Source organism: Scatophagus argus, chromosome 16 (genome assembly GCF_020382885.2).
Source record: "Scatophagus argus isolate fScaArg1 chromosome 16, fScaArg1.pri, whole genome shotgun sequence".
Classification (NCBI taxonomy): Eukaryota; Metazoa; Chordata; class Actinopteri; family Scatophagidae; genus Scatophagus; species Scatophagus argus.
The window spans coordinates 9,919,022-9,936,974 of NC_058508.1; the positions used below are offsets into that span (position 1 = coordinate 9,919,022).

The following is a 17,953-nucleotide window of genomic DNA, read 5'->3' on the forward strand; positions in this document are numbered from 1 at the left end:
GTTCTTTTGTCTATATAGTGTATCTTTCAACTCCACACAGTTCAGGCAGACAAGGCAGGCAGGACAACTGTTTTAGAGGATTTAAAGTATCCCCCAGAAGTAATAAATAAAGTAACCTAAGAGCGTTAACTTTAACTGCTATACAAGACATTTTGGGTTCAGTGGGCACAGTGGTTAGCACTGTTGCCTCAGGAAGAGGGTCCCAGGTTCGAATCCCTGTGGTACTCCGACTCCGACCGTTGCCCCTAGGTGTGTGTGTGAGTGCATGGTTGTCTCTCTTTGTGTGTGTCAGTCCTATGATTGACCAGTGACCAGTCCAGGGTGAACCCTGCCTCTCGCCCGTACTCAGCCGGAATAGGCTCCAGCTCTCCTGTGAGCCTGATGGATAAAGTGGTATAGAAAGTGTATGGATGGATTTTATGTTCACTTGCAATGCATTTAAAGTCAGTTTAATTGGTATTAAATGGAGTCCGAACATCTTACAATGGTAACCCCCATATTGTTACATTAAAGACACAACTAATTTAGCATCATGATGAGATTTTGAGGCAAAACAAGCTCCAATCACACTGAGGGAGTCTACTATTCAAGTCCATTCGTTCTGCTCCCCTCATCAACCTGTAGGTTGTGCTGAAATACATAAAAGTCCAGTCTGTCACCCTATTGCCCAATACCCTGCAATCACAGAGTTTAACATGCAGTAAAAGTTAACAGAACTAAACAAACATTTGGCTTCAGTATTAAGGCAACAATTCAATTCGATCATCTAAAATGCAGAATAGATTCACAGCAACGCACACCAACACTGAAGCTGCAGCTCTCGCTCCACGTTCAACCGACAGAAATGATGATGCGACATTTCGTGTCAAGTTTGTGACGTTGTTTATTCTCCCTGTGTTTATGCTTCCTATCTTCCGCATGCTGTGTTCTCACACAACATTTGTCACATGTGATGTGTTACATGCCATCATACCTGTCTGTCAAAGGCTTTTAGCAATTCACATTACAATCTGCTCTGCTGTACACACCGTCTCTGTCAAGACCCAGACCAACTATTTCATTATTTGTGCATGTGTTCTAAAAATGCATATTCAGCAGTTGAAGTAGATGAATCAAAGTTAAAAGCAATTTTAAAACGAGGCCTACGACAAGTGTAAAGCAAAACAGTGTAAACATAAAGAAAAGTCTCCACTGGCACAAGTAAGAATCTCTTAATTAAACTCAATATAACCATTATTCTCACAAATACTGAAATAAAACTACAAGATTAAATAAGTTCATGAAATAACAAGTACCTGAGTTTTACTAAAAAAGCACTTTATTTATCAAGCAGGTTTTCTCTTTTTCAGAATGGAATGATATGAAAGATCTTAAGTTGACAGTCCGTCTCCTTTGGAGATGAAGAAAAATCAAAGGCAAAATGAATAAAAGCAATCATTTTAAAAACTCAAAATGAGTTGAAAGTGCTCAGTCCCAGCCCAGCTTTCTTGTGGAGGCTTGGGAAAGAAGGCCTGGCTCAGACAGCTCCAGGTCTGGGCAAAAGCCAACTGCAGACCAGGTTTACATTTCTTGCCAAATTATCATTGGCAACACATAAGGAGGGCGCTGCTTTTTAAAAAAAATAATTATGCGCCAACCTTCTACAGTAGAAATCAAAGACAAATCAGCAGCATCCTGAACCTCCTATTACTCAACCAAACAAGGTGTGTTGTTCCTTTCTATTACTTTGAATAGATGGACCAAAGCTGAATTGGAGGAGTGTTGGGCAAAGTGGTCAGCACAGGCAGTCCTTGATCATAGTCAATGTGTGGAGTGGTTCAAGCAGTCATTGTGCTATAGCTTGATGGTGCCAGTGGGCAGGCTACTATTACAAAGTCTGTAGTAGCGAAGATCATTCACCAGCCGCTGCACACTTTGAGTGAACGAAGGCAAGTCCTTGAGAAAGAAGACAAAAGTTGAGAATATTATTTACTCTGTCCAGTGACAACATTTGTATTAAGAGCCTGCAAAATGCATTCCTGTCGTTACCCATTGGGGTAGAGAATAATGCACGAAACGGACATTTCAATGTGTAAGTTATTAACAATGTTATTAAAAACAATCTCTGTTTTTTTTCTTACCCGTTCAAGTTTAAAGTTGCGTGCGAGAACAGCTCGCTGGCTGGTGTCCACACCCTGGCAGCCATTGAGGAACTCTGGCATGAAGGCAGAGTAGAAGGCATCGAAGTCCACAGAGGCCATGTTGTAAATAGCAACGGTGATTTCCTCCTGAAGGAGGTCGTGACTTTTGTGGAGGAGGACCTGCAGGAGCACGTTGATGAAGTGGAAGAGCATCGAAGTCCGGAAAAGTTTCTAAAACACAATTTAAAAAAGACAATGGTGTCACTGTAGCGCTCGATCACAGTGTATGGATGAGGGGACGCTTGTCTTAATTACAGCTGAACCCTTTGCTCAAATACAGTAAGAAACTAATTACGGTAACTTAATTTCTGTGGTGTATGAGATTTTGTGCAGGGCAGACAGACTGAGGGACTAGTGGTAAGTGTAGAAGTAATCTGATAATGACTGTGGCCCCCTGGAGGACAATCTGCACATTGATTCCCCAAGCAGTCACTCCGTTGAACACTAAGAAATAGCCCCCCATCCTTACACTGGAATATGAAAATCACAAATGTCCTGCTCCTCTACCTCATTTAACCATACAGTTTCATTATTATCTGTCTATTGCACTGCATTGCCTCTCACTGTATTTATTTATTTTTAAAATCTACCTACACTGTCATTGCACTATTCCACAGATTCACTGTTATTGTATATGGTATTTTTTTATTTTTATCTTTATCTTATTGTATATAGTATCTTTATGTTTCTTACTGTCCTTGTGTGACTAACCGGAGTCAAATTCCTTGTTTGTATACGTAAACATCGCCAATAAAGCTGATTCTAATTCTGATTAAGACTGAGCGAAATTCAACATTTGAAAGTGAGTTACCAACTCTGCGCCATGACATAATGCGTTCAACTTACTCAAGTGATAAGTTCAACTTACTCTGTGATACAACTTGTGCTTGCTGTTAAGAGACTCCAAATAGGAGAGATTCTGCTTGAAGATGTGAATGTCAGGCTGCAGGAAAGACTGCCCGAAAACCTGGAAAAGTCATATCAGCGCAAGTTAGCAAAAAAAGTGGCGACAAATTAAATAACAGCTATCCATAAATCAAGCCATAAATATCCATGATGATAAATTTAGCCATATGCATCTACACACACCTGCATGGCAGCTGTGAACTGTGCCTCATTTTCCATGGCCTCTTCAGCAGCTCCTCTTTGGACTTTTGTTAAGACTGAAGCTTTAAAAAAGTACCTCCAGTTTTGGTGAAGTATTTGGTATAACAACTCAAACATCTCTGCCTTCACATCTGGGGAAGACCGCTATCAGAGACAAAAGATTCAATGAGCATCTGTTACCCAGGAAATTAGATGAATGCCAAAAACTAAAAAAAAAAAAGCATAAGAAATTCCACGACTATTAGGTGTCTGATGACTACTACTTTAACAGGCAAATCAGTCAAGATGCAACACAATCAATTCCCAGAATGAATATTAAGTAAAGACAGGTGATCACCAACTGACCTCTGCCACAACTGGGTAAACCTGCTCCATGCACAGAGAAAGGATGCTCGGCAGGAAGGGCTTGAAAGCTTGACCCGGCTCTTGCACCACCACCTGCAGGATTTTCAAGAACTTCTGCACCACTCTACACCCTGCACTGCCCTCTTGCAAAATACTGGCTGCCAGCTGTTCCCTGCAGCACATACAAGTGACATTGCATCAATTAGTGTGACACCAACATTTTCAGTGTTTGCCCCACGCCATTTAAACCTGTATCCATCCACACGGAATGCAATACTGTGAACACAACTAATAAAAGCAGCAATTGTTTGCAAAGATTGTGGAAGTAAGCATTGAAGTAAACATTTTTTAAACCTGGTGAACATGCTGAGGAAAGTGTGGATGATCTGTCCTGTGAAGGCAACACCCATCTGTACTCGCAATGCCTGAAAAAGCGTCAGGAAGAAGGCCAACATCTCATCTGTCACATCTGGGAAAGAGGAAAAAGCCAGGTTTATAGTGAGAAAACAACAAGACAAACTAAGAGCACCAAGTTAAATCAAGATGTTTGTACACTCAGCAGATTTGTGGTTTTATACTTAAAACAAACTTCTTTTTAATGCTACTTGACACAAACTAGCCTGATCTATTAATTCTGTTTGCTACAGTAAAAATAATTAAACATTCCCCAAACTGAGACAAAAGTGTGTAGAGTGTATAATGACGTGGATCAGGTCTTTTGTTACATGTAACATTATCATCAAAGATACATTAGTTGGATCTTTAGCCAGTACAGTGCTCCACTGTGACAGGAAGGTACAGAAAACTCATTGGATTGTTCAAAATATCTTCACAGTGTGACAAAACTTTTAACAAATTTTTGATGGACAGCCAAACCGCAGATGAGAGACACTGACCTGGCTGCTGAATAAACACTGGGAAAAGGCTGAGGGACACTTGGACAGACTCCTGAAGACTCTGGTAACAGATCTGACGTGATTTGGTGGATTCCCCAGATATGCTGTCCACTATGTCTCTGAGCACAGGCAGGGTCTGCTGTATCACTGCTTTCACTGGAGTCAGTCAGAAAAGTTCAGAAAACAAATTTGGAGCAGGACAAAGAATTACAAAGGAATGGTGTATCTGTAAAATCAAATAACAGACGAAAAGTAACAAAACAACAACAAACAAACAAAAGAAGTAAACAAATACTGACTGTTATTCAGATCAGGTTGCCGTGGAGGAATGTTCACCGTCCCTCTTAAAATACGATACTCTCGAGTAAGTGCTGCCAGTAGGCTGGCATGGTTGCTGGAACGCGTTTGCCACTGCTGTTCATTCTCTGGTAAATTCGGCCATGGGAGCAGCAGCATGTTAGACAGAGCCCTACACACCAACATGTGAGCCTGGAAAAACAGGCACATACATACACAGAGAATGTTTTAAGACTATTTAAAGAACTTCAAATTGAAATCATAGGTCAGTCCTGTGAAGGTCCACCCACTTTGCTACTTCTCAAAATGGAATGGATGAAAGCAAAATAAAAGCAACAATCATCTACCTCTTGGGGAAGTCTGTGGCTCTGATTCTCTGTAGTAATGAGGTTGAAGATGTTTTGAACAGCTGGCAAAGTGACCAAGAACACAGGTCGTACTGTGGAGGTTATCGAAACCATCAGATGGCATGCTGAGAGCAGCAACTTTTCTGGTACCTGGAAATAAAGAGAGAATGTAAGTGTTGAAACAAACCCCATTTCCACTTAGTTTTTTTTTTCCCCACTAAGTCCAACCCTAAACATCAACCCTCACCTTTTGCTTTTAACACCACTTAAAGACAAAAGTACCTTTAAAAACGGGTGTAAAATTAATCTTTACCTTACCAATAGTGAATAACAGCTATACTGTAATTTGACAAAAATTAGTATATTATTTGTGTAAGAGGGAGAGAGGCAAGTTTCAGTGAAGTTACCTTAGCTGTGATGAGTGGGCTACTGGCATCTATTGCAGATGTGATGAGGTTGATAAACTGGCTCTGGTTTTGACTGTGGACCTCACTGTAGAACTGTGCAAGCCAATGAGAGTAGGCTTGCAAAGCAGCAAGGGCCTGTGCATGTCTGTAAAAACAAAACAACACACAAACCCACATAAAACACTGAATACAACATACTTGCTGCAGACACACTAGACACAATGTTTTTTCACAGTAAAGAAAGAAATAATTTCATTTACACATTTGCCCAATTTTACAACAAATAATTAAGAATTTGTCATTGAAGGCATTTCACTAAGTTTAATTTTTTTCTTAACTCTAAAACCCGCAGAACCAAGTCAGAATTTCAGACAGTGTGTAATCCATAGTATCCTGCTGTTGTGGCTGCTTGGTGTTTCACAAAGGACAGCTGTACTGGTGATCCTTCAGTGTAGCCCAGGACACATTTGTGTGCATACTGCTAAAAGAATGTGGTCATATGTGGCCCAGATCACCAGCATTTGGATATTTGATAACGTAACGGTTTAATCTCGTCTTGAGTGAAACACTTGCTCACATATACGAATTGTAGGACATTGTGCGTTATTGCTGAGGTTTGCTTTAAACATGTGATACTCACACATCAATGAGGTCTGGCTTGAGCACAGAAGGCACAGCGGTCTCCAGGTCGTAAAGGCTAGTCTGAGAGCCGTAGCATGTCACTTTAACCAATCTTGAAAAATAAACACATGGTTCATTATGTTATTTTGCTCTTTAAATAGAGAAAAATGAATAGTCAGTAGAACCACCATTTATTATTATTACATGCACACCAGTACATTGTAATTAGTCTCATGAGAAACAGCGAACTGATTCAATAATTTGACTGTGGAATGTGTAATGTCAATTAAAGCACGTGCAAATCACAAATACAGCCTCGTGATGTAGGCACAAGAATCATTTCTTAATGTTTCAAAAGAGTATTAGAGCACTGACCTCTCCACCACTGCCAGGGCATCACTGAAACGTGCAGCAAAGATTTCCCCGATGAAATGCTCAGCCAAGCGTCCAACTGCCTGAAGCAGGGAGCTGAGGTCCCTGAGAGAACAGTGAAGTCGACGGCAATCATTCTCTGCAGAAATATTGAGCCTCCGACCTGAAAGAAGAACATCATCACATCAACATTTTACTATACTGAATTAGTATCATCCAGTGTGACTGTAACTCAATACAGTAGATAGCTGAAGAAAGAGAAAATCTGACAAGTAAAGGGAAGGCTACGTACTTGTGCCAGTGGTGATAATAAACTGCTGCAAACCCATGTACACATCCAAATTTTCTTGGAGGACTGGAAACTAAAGAAAGAAAACAGGAATAAGGAGGAGGCTGCCATTACAGGGGTATATTACCATCATTTCTTAACATGCAATATTAAAATCCATTACAATAAAATCCGCAACCAAGTATTTCATTTTCACACGCAAGTACGCCAAAAATCATATCAGACAGAAAAGCTCGTTCATTAAAACAGTTCGACCTGACAATGCATGTTGTTGTTGAGTGTTGTGCTTTTACGTCTTACCTCTGTTAATGCAGAGGGTTGAGTGCTGACACTGACTAGGTTTGAGGTGACCTGATGCACAATATTAACCCACGCCTGACAGCCAATCAAGAACTCTAGCTTATTATTCAGAAGTCAGTGTTGTTTTAATGTTTTGGGAAGCTACAGTGTACACACAAATGTTTGGTGTTTTAAGGTTGCTGGCATTTACACAGCTAACAAGCAAAACTAGAACCCAGCAATTACTTTTCCATCCGAGTGTTGAAGAAAATTTACTATTCCAGCTGAAATACACCAGCTGGAACTTCAAAATACTCCAGAAAAGTGCACTTAAAGATGCCTAAAAACACATGACAGGATGTCAGTGTGACACCAACAATGATCTCTTACCAGAGTAGAGAATGAATGGGATGGGAGCAACTCCATCACCTTGGCAACCACCTCCAGACTCTGACGCAGGTACCTTTGCCATTCTGTCTGTTGCTATAGTTACCAAATGAAGGAACAAAGTCAGACTTTGACGTGAAAGATATATTTCTTTTCAATGTGTGCATGTTTTGAAGGAGTAAATATGTTAACAGAAGAATCTTCTATTGTAGACTGCACGTGGCTACGAGAAATACATAGTACATACAGTCCCAAATAGAAAGATGCAACTGACAGAGTGTGAAATAAATATATAAATTGCTCTCACATCATCATCCAGAGTCTCATCATCAAGCTCTTCCAACTGGGCCTGATTATATCTGAACTGTATGCGATGCAGAACTTCCCTTAACAGGAGAACTAAGGCGTCTTTGTACCTGTCCAACCATACACACACAAGTACAAAAACAAATGAACAACAACACATCATGCATTTTATAATTTACATTATACAAAGCAGCATTAATGTGAGATTATTGATGGTTCACTGGGTGTTTCAGAAAGCTGAACACTGAAATATAAAGGCATAAATAATATCTTTCAGCAACTTACCTATTTAGAACACTTTCTCTGTCAGCGAGTCTGCTTTTGATTTTGGTTGTTAGAAAATCCAAAAAGACACTCCATATATCCAAACAGGCAAAGTAGCCTTCATGGGTAGGCTGAAAACCCAAAGAGAAGCAACTTTAGTAATCTGTAAGAACCCATACGGGTTTACTTCAAGTAAACCTGTAGAAAACTTTGGTGTACTTCATCCACAAATGACAGACTGACCAAATCATCATTACCTGGTTGAAAGTATACTTGAAAAGCAGGGCAAGAAACTCTACAATTGGAAACTGAGGACTGGACTCAATCCGCCTCAAGTGAACACTGACAAACAGGCGCAGAAAATCAGTGAACTTTTCCAAGTAACTGAAAGATGAAAGAAAAAACAAATCAAAGCATTAAAGTCGAGTGAGATGTCTTACAGCCTGAAGTTACTTAATATATTTTATATTGGTCGATTTATATTTCTATTTATATTTCTTTAACAAGGCTTGGACCCACATTGTCAGAACATGTTACATTACTAAGCCATAATTTCCATCTAGATAAAAAACAGTGACAAGGAGGCTCATGAGTCCACAAATATGAATCTTGTCTGATAAAGTAATAAAGCTGTAATTTCCCAGCCTGGGATCAATAAATTATATCTATCTATAGACCGGGATGTCACAGATGAGGTGAGCTGGTTATATGATCATCTTGTATTACAAACAATTATGCCATATATACACACTGAACCATAGAGACATTGTTTTTATTGTGGTATAGTCTGCTCAACTGAAGCCAGACCGAATAAATTTTAAGTTTTATAGTTAGTTATGTGAGTTTTCATAAAAGGCAGAAAGGTCAGAATGACACACATGTGACAGAGCCTGCCTGGAGAGCAACAGTAATGAAAACCAAAGCTGTTTTCAAAGACAGAATACTAAGAAATACCACTTGTGACTGCAAATTAGATTTGACTGTAACAAAAGCAAACAAGTTGCAGACCACAAACACTCACTTCAAGTAGATCCTGACACAAACAGTAGTGTCAACCAAGTTATTGAACCATACCTCTCATCAAGTTCCTGTAGGCGGCTCTTAACTGTATGAGCATTATTCTCTCGTGTCAGCCTTTGAAGGAGAAAGAAAGTTTGCTGGAACATGCGCAGCAGGTATTCCTCAAAATCCATTGGCACACAGTTCTTTGACACAAGCTCATTGACACAGGTCATGGCGAGTACACCGAGCTGGGAACGATCCACCTTGCTGCCCTCACTCTGCTGTCCATTTCGTTCTCCTCCATTTGATGTTGGTGGCATTGTCCCTGGATTAAGCTGACCATTAGAGGAGGAGGAGTTAGAAGAGATGAAGGAACCCGTCTTGGTCTTTGTCCGAAGATCACAGCCAAAACGTGCAAAGTGGAAAATGGATGCCAGCAGAGTAGGTGTGATGCTTGTGGACAGGGGGATCCAGCTGAACAGGTGAGCCAAACACTCCAAAACAAGACAGCAGAGCTGCTGACTCTCATTGTCCAATGTTGCCATGGGCTGGCAAAGCAGCTTTGAGTACTGGCTGCCCTGAAACAAACTGCCCAGCAATTCCACTGGTTGATTGAAAAGACAAAAAATGGTCAAACAATATCCCCACATTACTATCAAATGTTTGTACTTTTACATAACTTAATGACAATTCACTCACCACTTTCCCCTGAGGTGGGTGAAGGAGGTGGGGTGGAAGCAATGATACTGTGCTTGTCCCAATAAGTTTCCAGGATACCTGCAAAACAAGAAGTGACAAAAACCCAAAAATCCAAAATGCTGAAGATTTACCACCAACAAATTTGGTCTGATTGACAGTCTGAATTAAATTTTGGGCAGATTTTATCTTTAGCAAAGTCTGGGAGAAAAATAAAAATAGAAAAAAAGAAAACAATTTAAAGTAGGAAATCACTTTGCACAAAGTAATGAAGTGTTCTCACCTGTCAACAGTCCAAGCACTGTTGGTACCTGCTCCAGCAACAGCTTACGGAGCTCATCCTTCCTAGCGACACTCAGATCTTCTCTAGGACATGCAAGTTCCTCTGATGTGGTTTTCAACATCACCAACCCCAGTGGAGCAAGAGATGGGGACTGGATCAACTGCAGTTGACAACAGGGTGATATACAATAACTCTATCAATAAAAATGATGATGAATGAATTTTGCCCTCCATCTACAGGTCCTTCTGTCTGTTCATTCAGGGAACCTGGAGCTATGGGCTTTATGAGAGCTGGCTGACAGTTCAGGGCTTCTCGCAGTGTTTTAGCAGAGGTGTGCCATTTCATCTAAAACAAAAACAAAGTCTGCTACCTTCTACCATAATCAACACATTAACACATCAATCAAGCAATGGTAGTGATTTTTCAAAGACATTTAGCAATTTTCATTGTCAGAACATGCAGCACAGTACAGTAGTTCCTGCGAATGCTACATAACAAAAATACATCGTTCCAAAAGACACAAAGTTTAATTCATGAAAGTAAAGGTGAAATGCAGTTTGAACAAACTGATATGAAACAGGTGAAAGGAGAGGGATAATTTTGATAGTAACTTCACATTATCAAAGAGCCCATGTTCAGTGGGAGAAGCTAAGGTTTGTAGTCTTATTGTTTTAATGTCACTTCTGTGTGCTTTGAGTCAACCACGACCTAGTTGCTGATGATTAAAACTTAAACTAAACATACATAATAATTAATAACATGGATATTAATCAACTAAACAATCAGTAATAGAAACAATGTCAGCACGGTGTACCTGCAGGGTGTTTGTAAAGAAGTCATGATAGAACATTGGCCAGTCCTGGCGACCAATGTCAACAATGACTTTGCAGAGTTTATTACGGATGAAATAGGGCACTGCTTTGTGTTGAGCGAGCAGGAGTTTGGGCAAACAGCTACGAATTTCCATCTTGTCTTGCGAAGCAACACCAATCCACATCTTGTTCACCAGGTTCTGAAAAAAAAAAAAAGGGAACAGTTGGTGGTCAAAGCTGTGTCTGAGGGAGAACACAAATTTATACAGACACATTACTTTAGAACAACTATCAATAATCTGTGTAATGGGTGCAATGAGTAATTTCTTTGAATGATGACTCACTCAGTAAAGAAACAATATAGCGCCCATTGAATAATACTTTTAACGCTACACTTACATGACAAATAGGATTCAAGGATTCAAGGAACTTTATTGTCATACCAGCTCACATTCACGTTTATGGTACGAAATTAGGACTCAGGTCCCGGGAGCAATAAGTAGAATATAAAAATATAAAAATATGAGCTAAAAAGTTGAATAAAATAGAAATATAAGCTAAATAAAAATAGAATATAAAAAGAACATAAAACTAAACATTTAAATAAAGAAGCCGGTTTCAGCATATAGCAGCATAAATATGCAGGTACAAGTGCGTGCAAGTATGAGGTAGTCCGGGAAAGTAGTCCTTAATATTGCACTAACTGAGTATACAATCTCCAATATGTATTAAATAACATGAACATATGGCATTAAGGTCACAGGATGTTCAGCATTTTATCCCATGCAAAATACATTGCCCATTTATATAACTTGTTTTGCACAAGTAAGAACAGAGGAAACCAACCTGAGACAAATTCTCTCATCAGTACCTATGAAACAATATTTTCAAGATTTTTCTTATTTTTAAAACATAAAAAATTAAAGAAGGCTGTAAAAAATACAAAGTACTGAGAATACATCTCAACCTTAAAGACTTACTTCAAATACTGTTAAGCTGTACATCATCACATACTCATTCCGAGTATTGGAGAGGAAGAACAAGCAGTGGCGCCACGCTCCTGTCTGCTGAGCAAAGTTGTTCAGTAGCTCTTCTGCAGAAAAAGGAAGTAAGCAAGATCTCTCACAGAGCTAGAAGACAACTTCACAAGGAGACACACTGAACATAACATGTCAGAACACAGGAAGTGCATAAAAAAGCAACACAAAAAAACCTCAAAACAAAATTATATGTATGTGTATGTACACAAAAACACACACAATGTCAAACATACCTATCTCTCTCTTTCGCTCATTGGTCGTGCAGCTGTGAAAGAACTCTGTCATAAGGGTCTCCAGTGCACGCAATGATGCCTCCTCTGACGCCTAGCGGATAACAAAAGGTAAAGTTAAGCATGTTTAGACTATCTATTTGACAATATGAATAATTTAAAATTCTGAAAGCTGTATTTTTTGTCATAATCAACTAACCATTAACATGACAAAAATCACATTTACCATCTGTCCATTTGACCAATAAAACTGAGCTGCACAACAATTCTAAGCCTCTCCAAACACTTTTGGTGAGAGCGTTCTCAGAGTAGAGACCAGTACACTGCCATTCAGGTATCTTGTTTCCTATTTACGTTTGTGACAGTAAGCAATTATTATGTCAAGTTCTCATACATTAATTTTTCAACACAGTATGCGTACATGTACTATATGAGCAGGGTACATCAATACGTGGCCCTGTTGTGTGATTTAAAATGCTTTTCTAAGTCAGATTTTACAGACATATGTACCACCTTTCTGCAGGTCACAGGAGTAAAAACGATTAGCTCTTATGGTTCAGCATTGAGGGTTAAGTGAGAATTCCAGGCTTGATCAGAAAATCTAACTCAAGATGTAAATAAAACAAAACCTTTGAGTAATATCAAATGTAATATCACACCTTGACAGGTGGAGGAAGTTAGGCCCTGGCAAGGACACCGAAAAAGCAAATATAGATTTTAAAGAGCAGCTCCTGTGTCAGGCGGGTCTGAATTCCTCAAATAAGCCACAACTTGCCGAGGCTTAACACAACTCAAAGCAAATATTCGGTTTTGCAAGATGGGCGTCTTGTATCGTGAAATGGCTTAACGAGCTGTCACATCCCGTGAAATACCTGGCCTGGTGCAAACCGTTATGTGACTTAACAGGCACAGAGAACATCAGACCACACAATCATACACGATTAAAGTGAGCTAACGATTTCTGTTCAAATATTTAAATACATTATTAACAAAACTCTGTCTTCCTGTTCAAAAATTCGGATCAACGGCGTATGCACCACTTAGCTACTAGCAAATTATACAGGAAGTGCACTTTGTGATCTGGTAAATACGAATTAAATGATACTTACCATGTTTAGTGGGCCCAGATGCTTTTCTTCAGTTCACTTAGTCTCGGATTAATTGTAGTAACAAGACAGCATTAGCTACCTAGCTGGCCAATACTGTAGCTAACGTTAGCTAAGGTGTTGCTGGCTAACGTAGAGGCGGCTCATCATGGTTTACTCGCCTGCTTAGGTCGATAACCCATACACCACTAGTTAGCAAGCAGATAGCAATAGTTTGCGTCGTTGACTTTGCTTACAATAACGTCTAACACTGGGTTAATTTTACCTTGCTCGAATTAAACTAGGTTTTCGACTACCAAGAACATGCGCTTAACATTGATTCAGCTATCTCGAATTGGTAGGTTAGCTGCATTGTCGTGTAATTCTATTTACCGTTTTGTTAAATACAGAAACCTTGTTTTTGAGAAACACCCAACACTGGCTTCTGCACCGGAGAGATGTGCAACGTTAATTAGCTTTCTATGTCAAGCGTTTTGATGCTAACCTTTAGTTACCCAGCTGCTAACGTTCTAGCGGATGGCTAGCTGGTTCGCTCTTCTAGAAGGAGGAAGGTATTATTTTCGTTAGCTGTCAAACGTTGACATGCTTCTTTAACTGTTGGTCACGACAACTTGCATTTACCGTTTGCAGTTTCAAAGCGGGTGAATATGCACCCCTAAGTTAAATATCTGACAAATTTGCAATAATACTAAGTACATAACACTGTGCGTTTGTTCCTGTTATTCTCCCTTTCAATGCTCAGGGCGGCTCAAGAATTTAGCTAGCTTGCTAGTTACAGGGTTCGCTTCGCAACTTCCTCTGTAGCTGCAGAAATCAACCAACCCAATCAGCTTGTGTCAAGTCAGTCACAATAATAAAAGCACGATCTCCGGTTATAGATCTGAAACTACAGCATTTTTTGACAGATGCTGAAGACAGTGTTTTAGAGTTACACTGATTATCAATGTGAAAATTAATTTAAAAAGTGATGAGCATTAAGTTACAAATAAAAGGAAAAAAATACTCATACTCAATTACTCAATACTCATTTACATTTTATAGGCTCTGAAATCAAGCACAAAGTGTTCATTTTATATTCTCTTTCTGCTGGAATTGCGCTAACTCAGGCAGGTACAAATAAAGAATTTATCAGAAGCACATGCCAGTGGGATGTGGGAGAACTGCACTTCCTCTCCCATCCGAAGTACAGGTCATCTATGTCTGCATAACATCCAGTTTAATGTGGGTACTTCTGCACAAAATTTCATCTTCAAAGCTATCCTGGATCACGTGGATAGTTATTGTATGTATATGTATTATACAGTAAGTATTTTATTTGGTTGATGGTGATTTACAATTTATATGAACAATATCTGTGATGGGTTTTAGTCACTGTATTGCTTATTTTAGGTCATTATTCAAATAGTTTAACTTGGAAAGTCAGGCAATTTCACCCAAATACTATAATGATTCATACATGGATTAGAACGGTTGCTTCTATAGCAGAAACTATCACAACAAGGAAAAAAAAAAAAACACAAATTTATGACAATCAAGAGAAGCTTCCCAATGGAATCCAAAATTTCCTGTGAAGTTGTCAAATTACATGTAGGCCTTTCCAGTAATATCCCAAGTAATAGAAATAATGAGTAATGATCACTAGAACATTTTAAAGAGAAAATATCACAGCTGAAAAAAATTACATCAAATACAACATTTAAAAGCTTGCTCCCAGCAGGCAGATAATAACACCTACAGTGTTCTAGAGGTAATGATGAGGTTTTCCTTTATTGCAAACAAAAACCTTTGGGATATTTGGGTTCAAATGTGGTTCAAACATTGCTGATAACCAGTGAAATCCATCAAGAAGAAGATTTGCGCAAAAATATGCATCCTTGCTGATCACTGTACTCTGTCACTGTATCACAGTGGAGAGGAGAGAAATGACAGTATGTCATACACATCTCGTTCTAGATGTAGTCACAAAGTATTCAGGCAGTCAAGTTACGTAAAACACCCTCAAATAGTCCTGTGAAGGACATTTACATCTCAAAAGCAGTACGTTTGTGATTTTACAGTATAATTCCTTCTTCCCATTATTAAGGGCAAAAGACTGGAAACATCCTTGGAGCTTCAAGTAGATCCTTTCTCCATGGTTAGTCCTCTGTTGTTTTCTGTGACTGTCAGCTTGTCATTTTTCTTGAGGGTGTGCTGTCTTTGTGCTTGCATGTTATATGCCCAAGCTCTGTCTACACCTTGTCCCTCAATCCTGCAGGGTGTCCAGTCAGGGAAGGGAAAACGACCAGCTACCACTAAGGCATCATCAGGAAGCTCATCCTGCAACTTCTGCTGCAATAATGAGAGCTAAAAACACAAGAGCACAATAAAATATTACCATCATCCTTTTAACAGAAATTGATCCAAAATAATGCATCTGAACTGCACCCCAACCATGTACTGATAATTTCTTCTGAGAAATTTTGTATCCAGAATGTAAAAACTATACTAAAGTAGTGGCATTCAGGTTACTTTTAACAAGTGGCAACCACCTGACTGAAAAAAAGACATAGCATTCTGTATTACCTGCAGATCACCAACCACATCTGATCTCATCTGTCTTTTAATGAACTCATTACATTACTATCATTATTATATTACTCACCACACTAGGAGCCAAAAACACTGTGACATTCTTGCATTCTGTCAAGTCAACCTGTGATAAGATATGCCAACAAGTTTATTAACAATTCAGATTTAATTAGCATAATAAAAATGATAGCATACAAAAAGCAAATACTTTGTAGTATTCAGATGGATTTCTTGTGCTCTAACGTTAATCAATTAACATTTATGGTTCCTAACAAGAAATTCTTATGTAAATTTGATGGAGAGAATGTCATTCTTTTTCTTTTGGGAGAGGGAACATTTGCACTGCAAGTATCATGTTGTTGCAAAACTATTTTGTTGCCAAAACCAAACCAACAGTAATATCATGAAGGATGGTGTAAATGCAAATAAGCCATAACACAAGTGAAAAATGTTGTACCTTCCAGAGATCTTCTCGTCGATATGACACTTTTTCATGATGACCTGCTCTCCATGCGTGAAAGCGGGCCAGGCGAACAAGCCAGGGGTTGAGCTCATAACCGATAGCAGGAGTGAAACCCTGCCGATGGGCTTCCAAGACCTTAAAGGTTAAAAATGATAACAGTCATAACCCACTATTCACCGGTGCATGAAAAGGGAGCGCAAATATCTTAATTATACTTACAATGCGGCCATCACCAGATCCCAAATCAACAAGGCCTCCCTTTCGACCCCTCAGTAATGTCATTACATTGCCTACTTGAGCTTTGCTGGCAGGAATGTATGGGACCTGTAAGATTTTAAAGAGCTTCTGATAAAAAAATAATGTTGTTGCTCAAACCCTTTTTGTACAATAACAGTTACACTAATTTAAGATTCAAAGTGTTAAGCCCATACCTGTAACTTCAAGGGGACTTTTCGGAAGCCAGGCTGCAGGATTCCCACCCACATAGCATATACAGCAAGCCCAGTGCCAGCAGCTATCTGAGCAACACCCCACCCTCCAAGGGGTCTGGTCTTGAGCTCAGCAAAGGCCTGATCTTGTGTATCATCATCCATTCCTGCATGAAATGTGTAGTGGAGGGTCTAAAAAAATTAATTTCAGACAATATACTTAAACTCACAGGGCCATACACACACAATCTATACACCAATTTGGTGACTCTGCGTAGTGACTGCAGACCAGAACATTTATTATTAGATATGTCAATCATTAATTTCTTCTTCACTGGGTTGTTTGTCCAGTTGTTTGTTTACAATCCTATTGTTCCTCTACACTGAGGACAACACCTTAACAAACATGGTTTGGATGCACAAAGTGTGTTCTGAATGCAATCTTGGGAAGAAATAGTTTTGTTGGTGCAACTTCATGAGGCTGTAATAATGGATTAGCTAATGAACGGGTGCCTGTGTGGACCTAAACCTGCACAAACAATAGAGTATCACAACAGGAGGCATCACACCAGTATAGAAAATGTGCAGATGTGACTTTCAGACACATCCTTATGTAAACTATTCTCCATTTTCGCCCCATTTATGTTTATATGTGTGTGGAGTAACATTTAACGGTCAGAATGAATCTCAAGCTTTCATTTTAAGCTATTTCAATCTAGCCAAGACATAAAAATTTTATGTACCTTTCAATTCAAACCTGAGATACCTTCGTACCGGACGAGTTTAAGAGTCAAATGCATGCAGTTATTTTATATCCAGACGCGGGCTGACTGAGAAAAGGTACCGAGATATTCATTAACTAAACTTTATTTGGAATAACATAACGCTAAAGTACACGAAAAAAGGCGAAACATAAGTTAATATTAGTAATTAAGTAGGTAATAAGCAAGGAATAGCTCAATGACCTGCAAGAGCGCCGTCGAACACATTACACTGTGGGACCTGTCCGTCTGCGAAATATCCCGTACATCCGAGAGCTTAATTACATTAGTTCCGGCGATAAGTTCAAGCATTAAGAACATGTCCTTCTTCCTCGGGCAGATGAATGATTCAGCTCAGTTACAGGAGAGCAACCTTGGAGCTTTTTATCAAGTGCAGGAGAGCCTCTGAATAAGAGACCATTATAGCTGCTATTTGCTCCCTGACTCTTTTATAGGCACTAATTTAT

At 39.3% G+C, this 17,953-nt stretch overlaps 2 protein-coding genes across 6 annotated transcripts; both read right to left on the bottom strand.

The window, feature by feature from the left end:
• Positions 1-433: 433 nt before the first annotated feature.
• Positions 434-14,027, bottom strand: xpo6 (exportin 6). Its single transcript, XM_046415482.1, has 24 exons — positions 13,270-14,027; positions 12,164-12,254; positions 11,871-11,983; positions 10,893-11,090; positions 10,079-10,238; positions 9,799-9,876; positions 9,172-9,703; positions 8,355-8,481; positions 8,119-8,228; positions 7,835-7,943; positions 7,531-7,623; positions 6,865-6,934; positions 6,576-6,735; positions 6,220-6,312; positions 5,580-5,724; positions 5,173-5,322; positions 4,828-5,017; positions 4,529-4,684; positions 3,987-4,101; positions 3,633-3,804; positions 3,270-3,431; positions 3,049-3,147; positions 2,121-2,351; positions 434-1,935 (listed from the first exon to the last, which is right to left on the bottom strand). The coding sequence occupies exons 1-24, from the start codon at positions 13,270-13,272 to the stop codon at positions 1,834-1,836; spliced, it is 3,459 nt and encodes a 1,152-aa protein (XP_046271438.1). The 5' UTR covers positions 13,273-14,027; the 3' UTR covers positions 434-1,833.
• Positions 14,028-15,014: 987 nt separating this feature from the next.
• Positions 15,015-17,930, bottom strand: antkmt (adenine nucleotide translocase lysine methyltransferase). Of its 5 annotated transcripts, XM_046415497.1 has the most exons (7): positions 17,691-17,925; positions 17,469-17,555; positions 16,729-16,892; positions 16,517-16,642; positions 16,292-16,432; positions 15,908-15,958; positions 15,015-15,609 (listed from the first exon to the last, which is right to left on the bottom strand). In XM_046415497.1, exons 3-7 carry the CDS (start codon positions 16,888-16,890, stop codon positions 15,379-15,381), a joined length of 711 nt encoding a protein of 236 aa, XP_046271453.1. In that variant the 5' UTR covers positions 16,891-16,892; positions 17,469-17,555; positions 17,691-17,925; the 3' UTR covers positions 15,015-15,378. The 5 variants fall into 5 exon arrangements, with proteins under 5 accessions (XP_046271453.1, XP_046271450.1, XP_046271454.1 ...); XM_046415494.1 differs by lacking the exon at positions 17,469-17,555 and having other exon boundaries at positions 16,517-16,621; positions 16,729-16,917; positions 17,691-17,930; XM_046415498.1 differs by lacking the exon at positions 17,469-17,555.
• Between the last annotated feature and the right edge of the window lie 23 nt (positions 17,931-17,953).

Coding starts and splice junctions, on each gene's coding strand:
- antkmt (XM_046415493.1), bottom strand. CDS start 17,807: ATGTTCTTAATGCTTGAACTTATCGCCGGAACTAATGTAATTAAGCTC. Junction 16,643..16,728: donor AAGTCCCCTTGAAGTTACAG/GTATGGGCTTAA, acceptor TTTTTTTATCAG/AAGCTCTTTAAAATCTTACA. Junction 15,610..15,907: donor TGTTTTTGGCTCCTAGTGTG/GTGAGTAATATA, acceptor TTGTGTTTTTAG/CTCTCATTATTGCAGCAGAA.
- xpo6 (XM_046415482.1), bottom strand. Junction 8,229..8,354: donor TCAAGTATACTTTCAACCAG/GTAATGATGATT, acceptor TTGGGTTTTCAG/CCTACCCATGAAGGCTACTT. Junction 3,432..3,632: donor TTTACCCAGTTGTGGCAGAG/GTCAGTTGGTGA, acceptor TGTCTCTGATAG/CGGTCTTCCCCAGATGTGAA.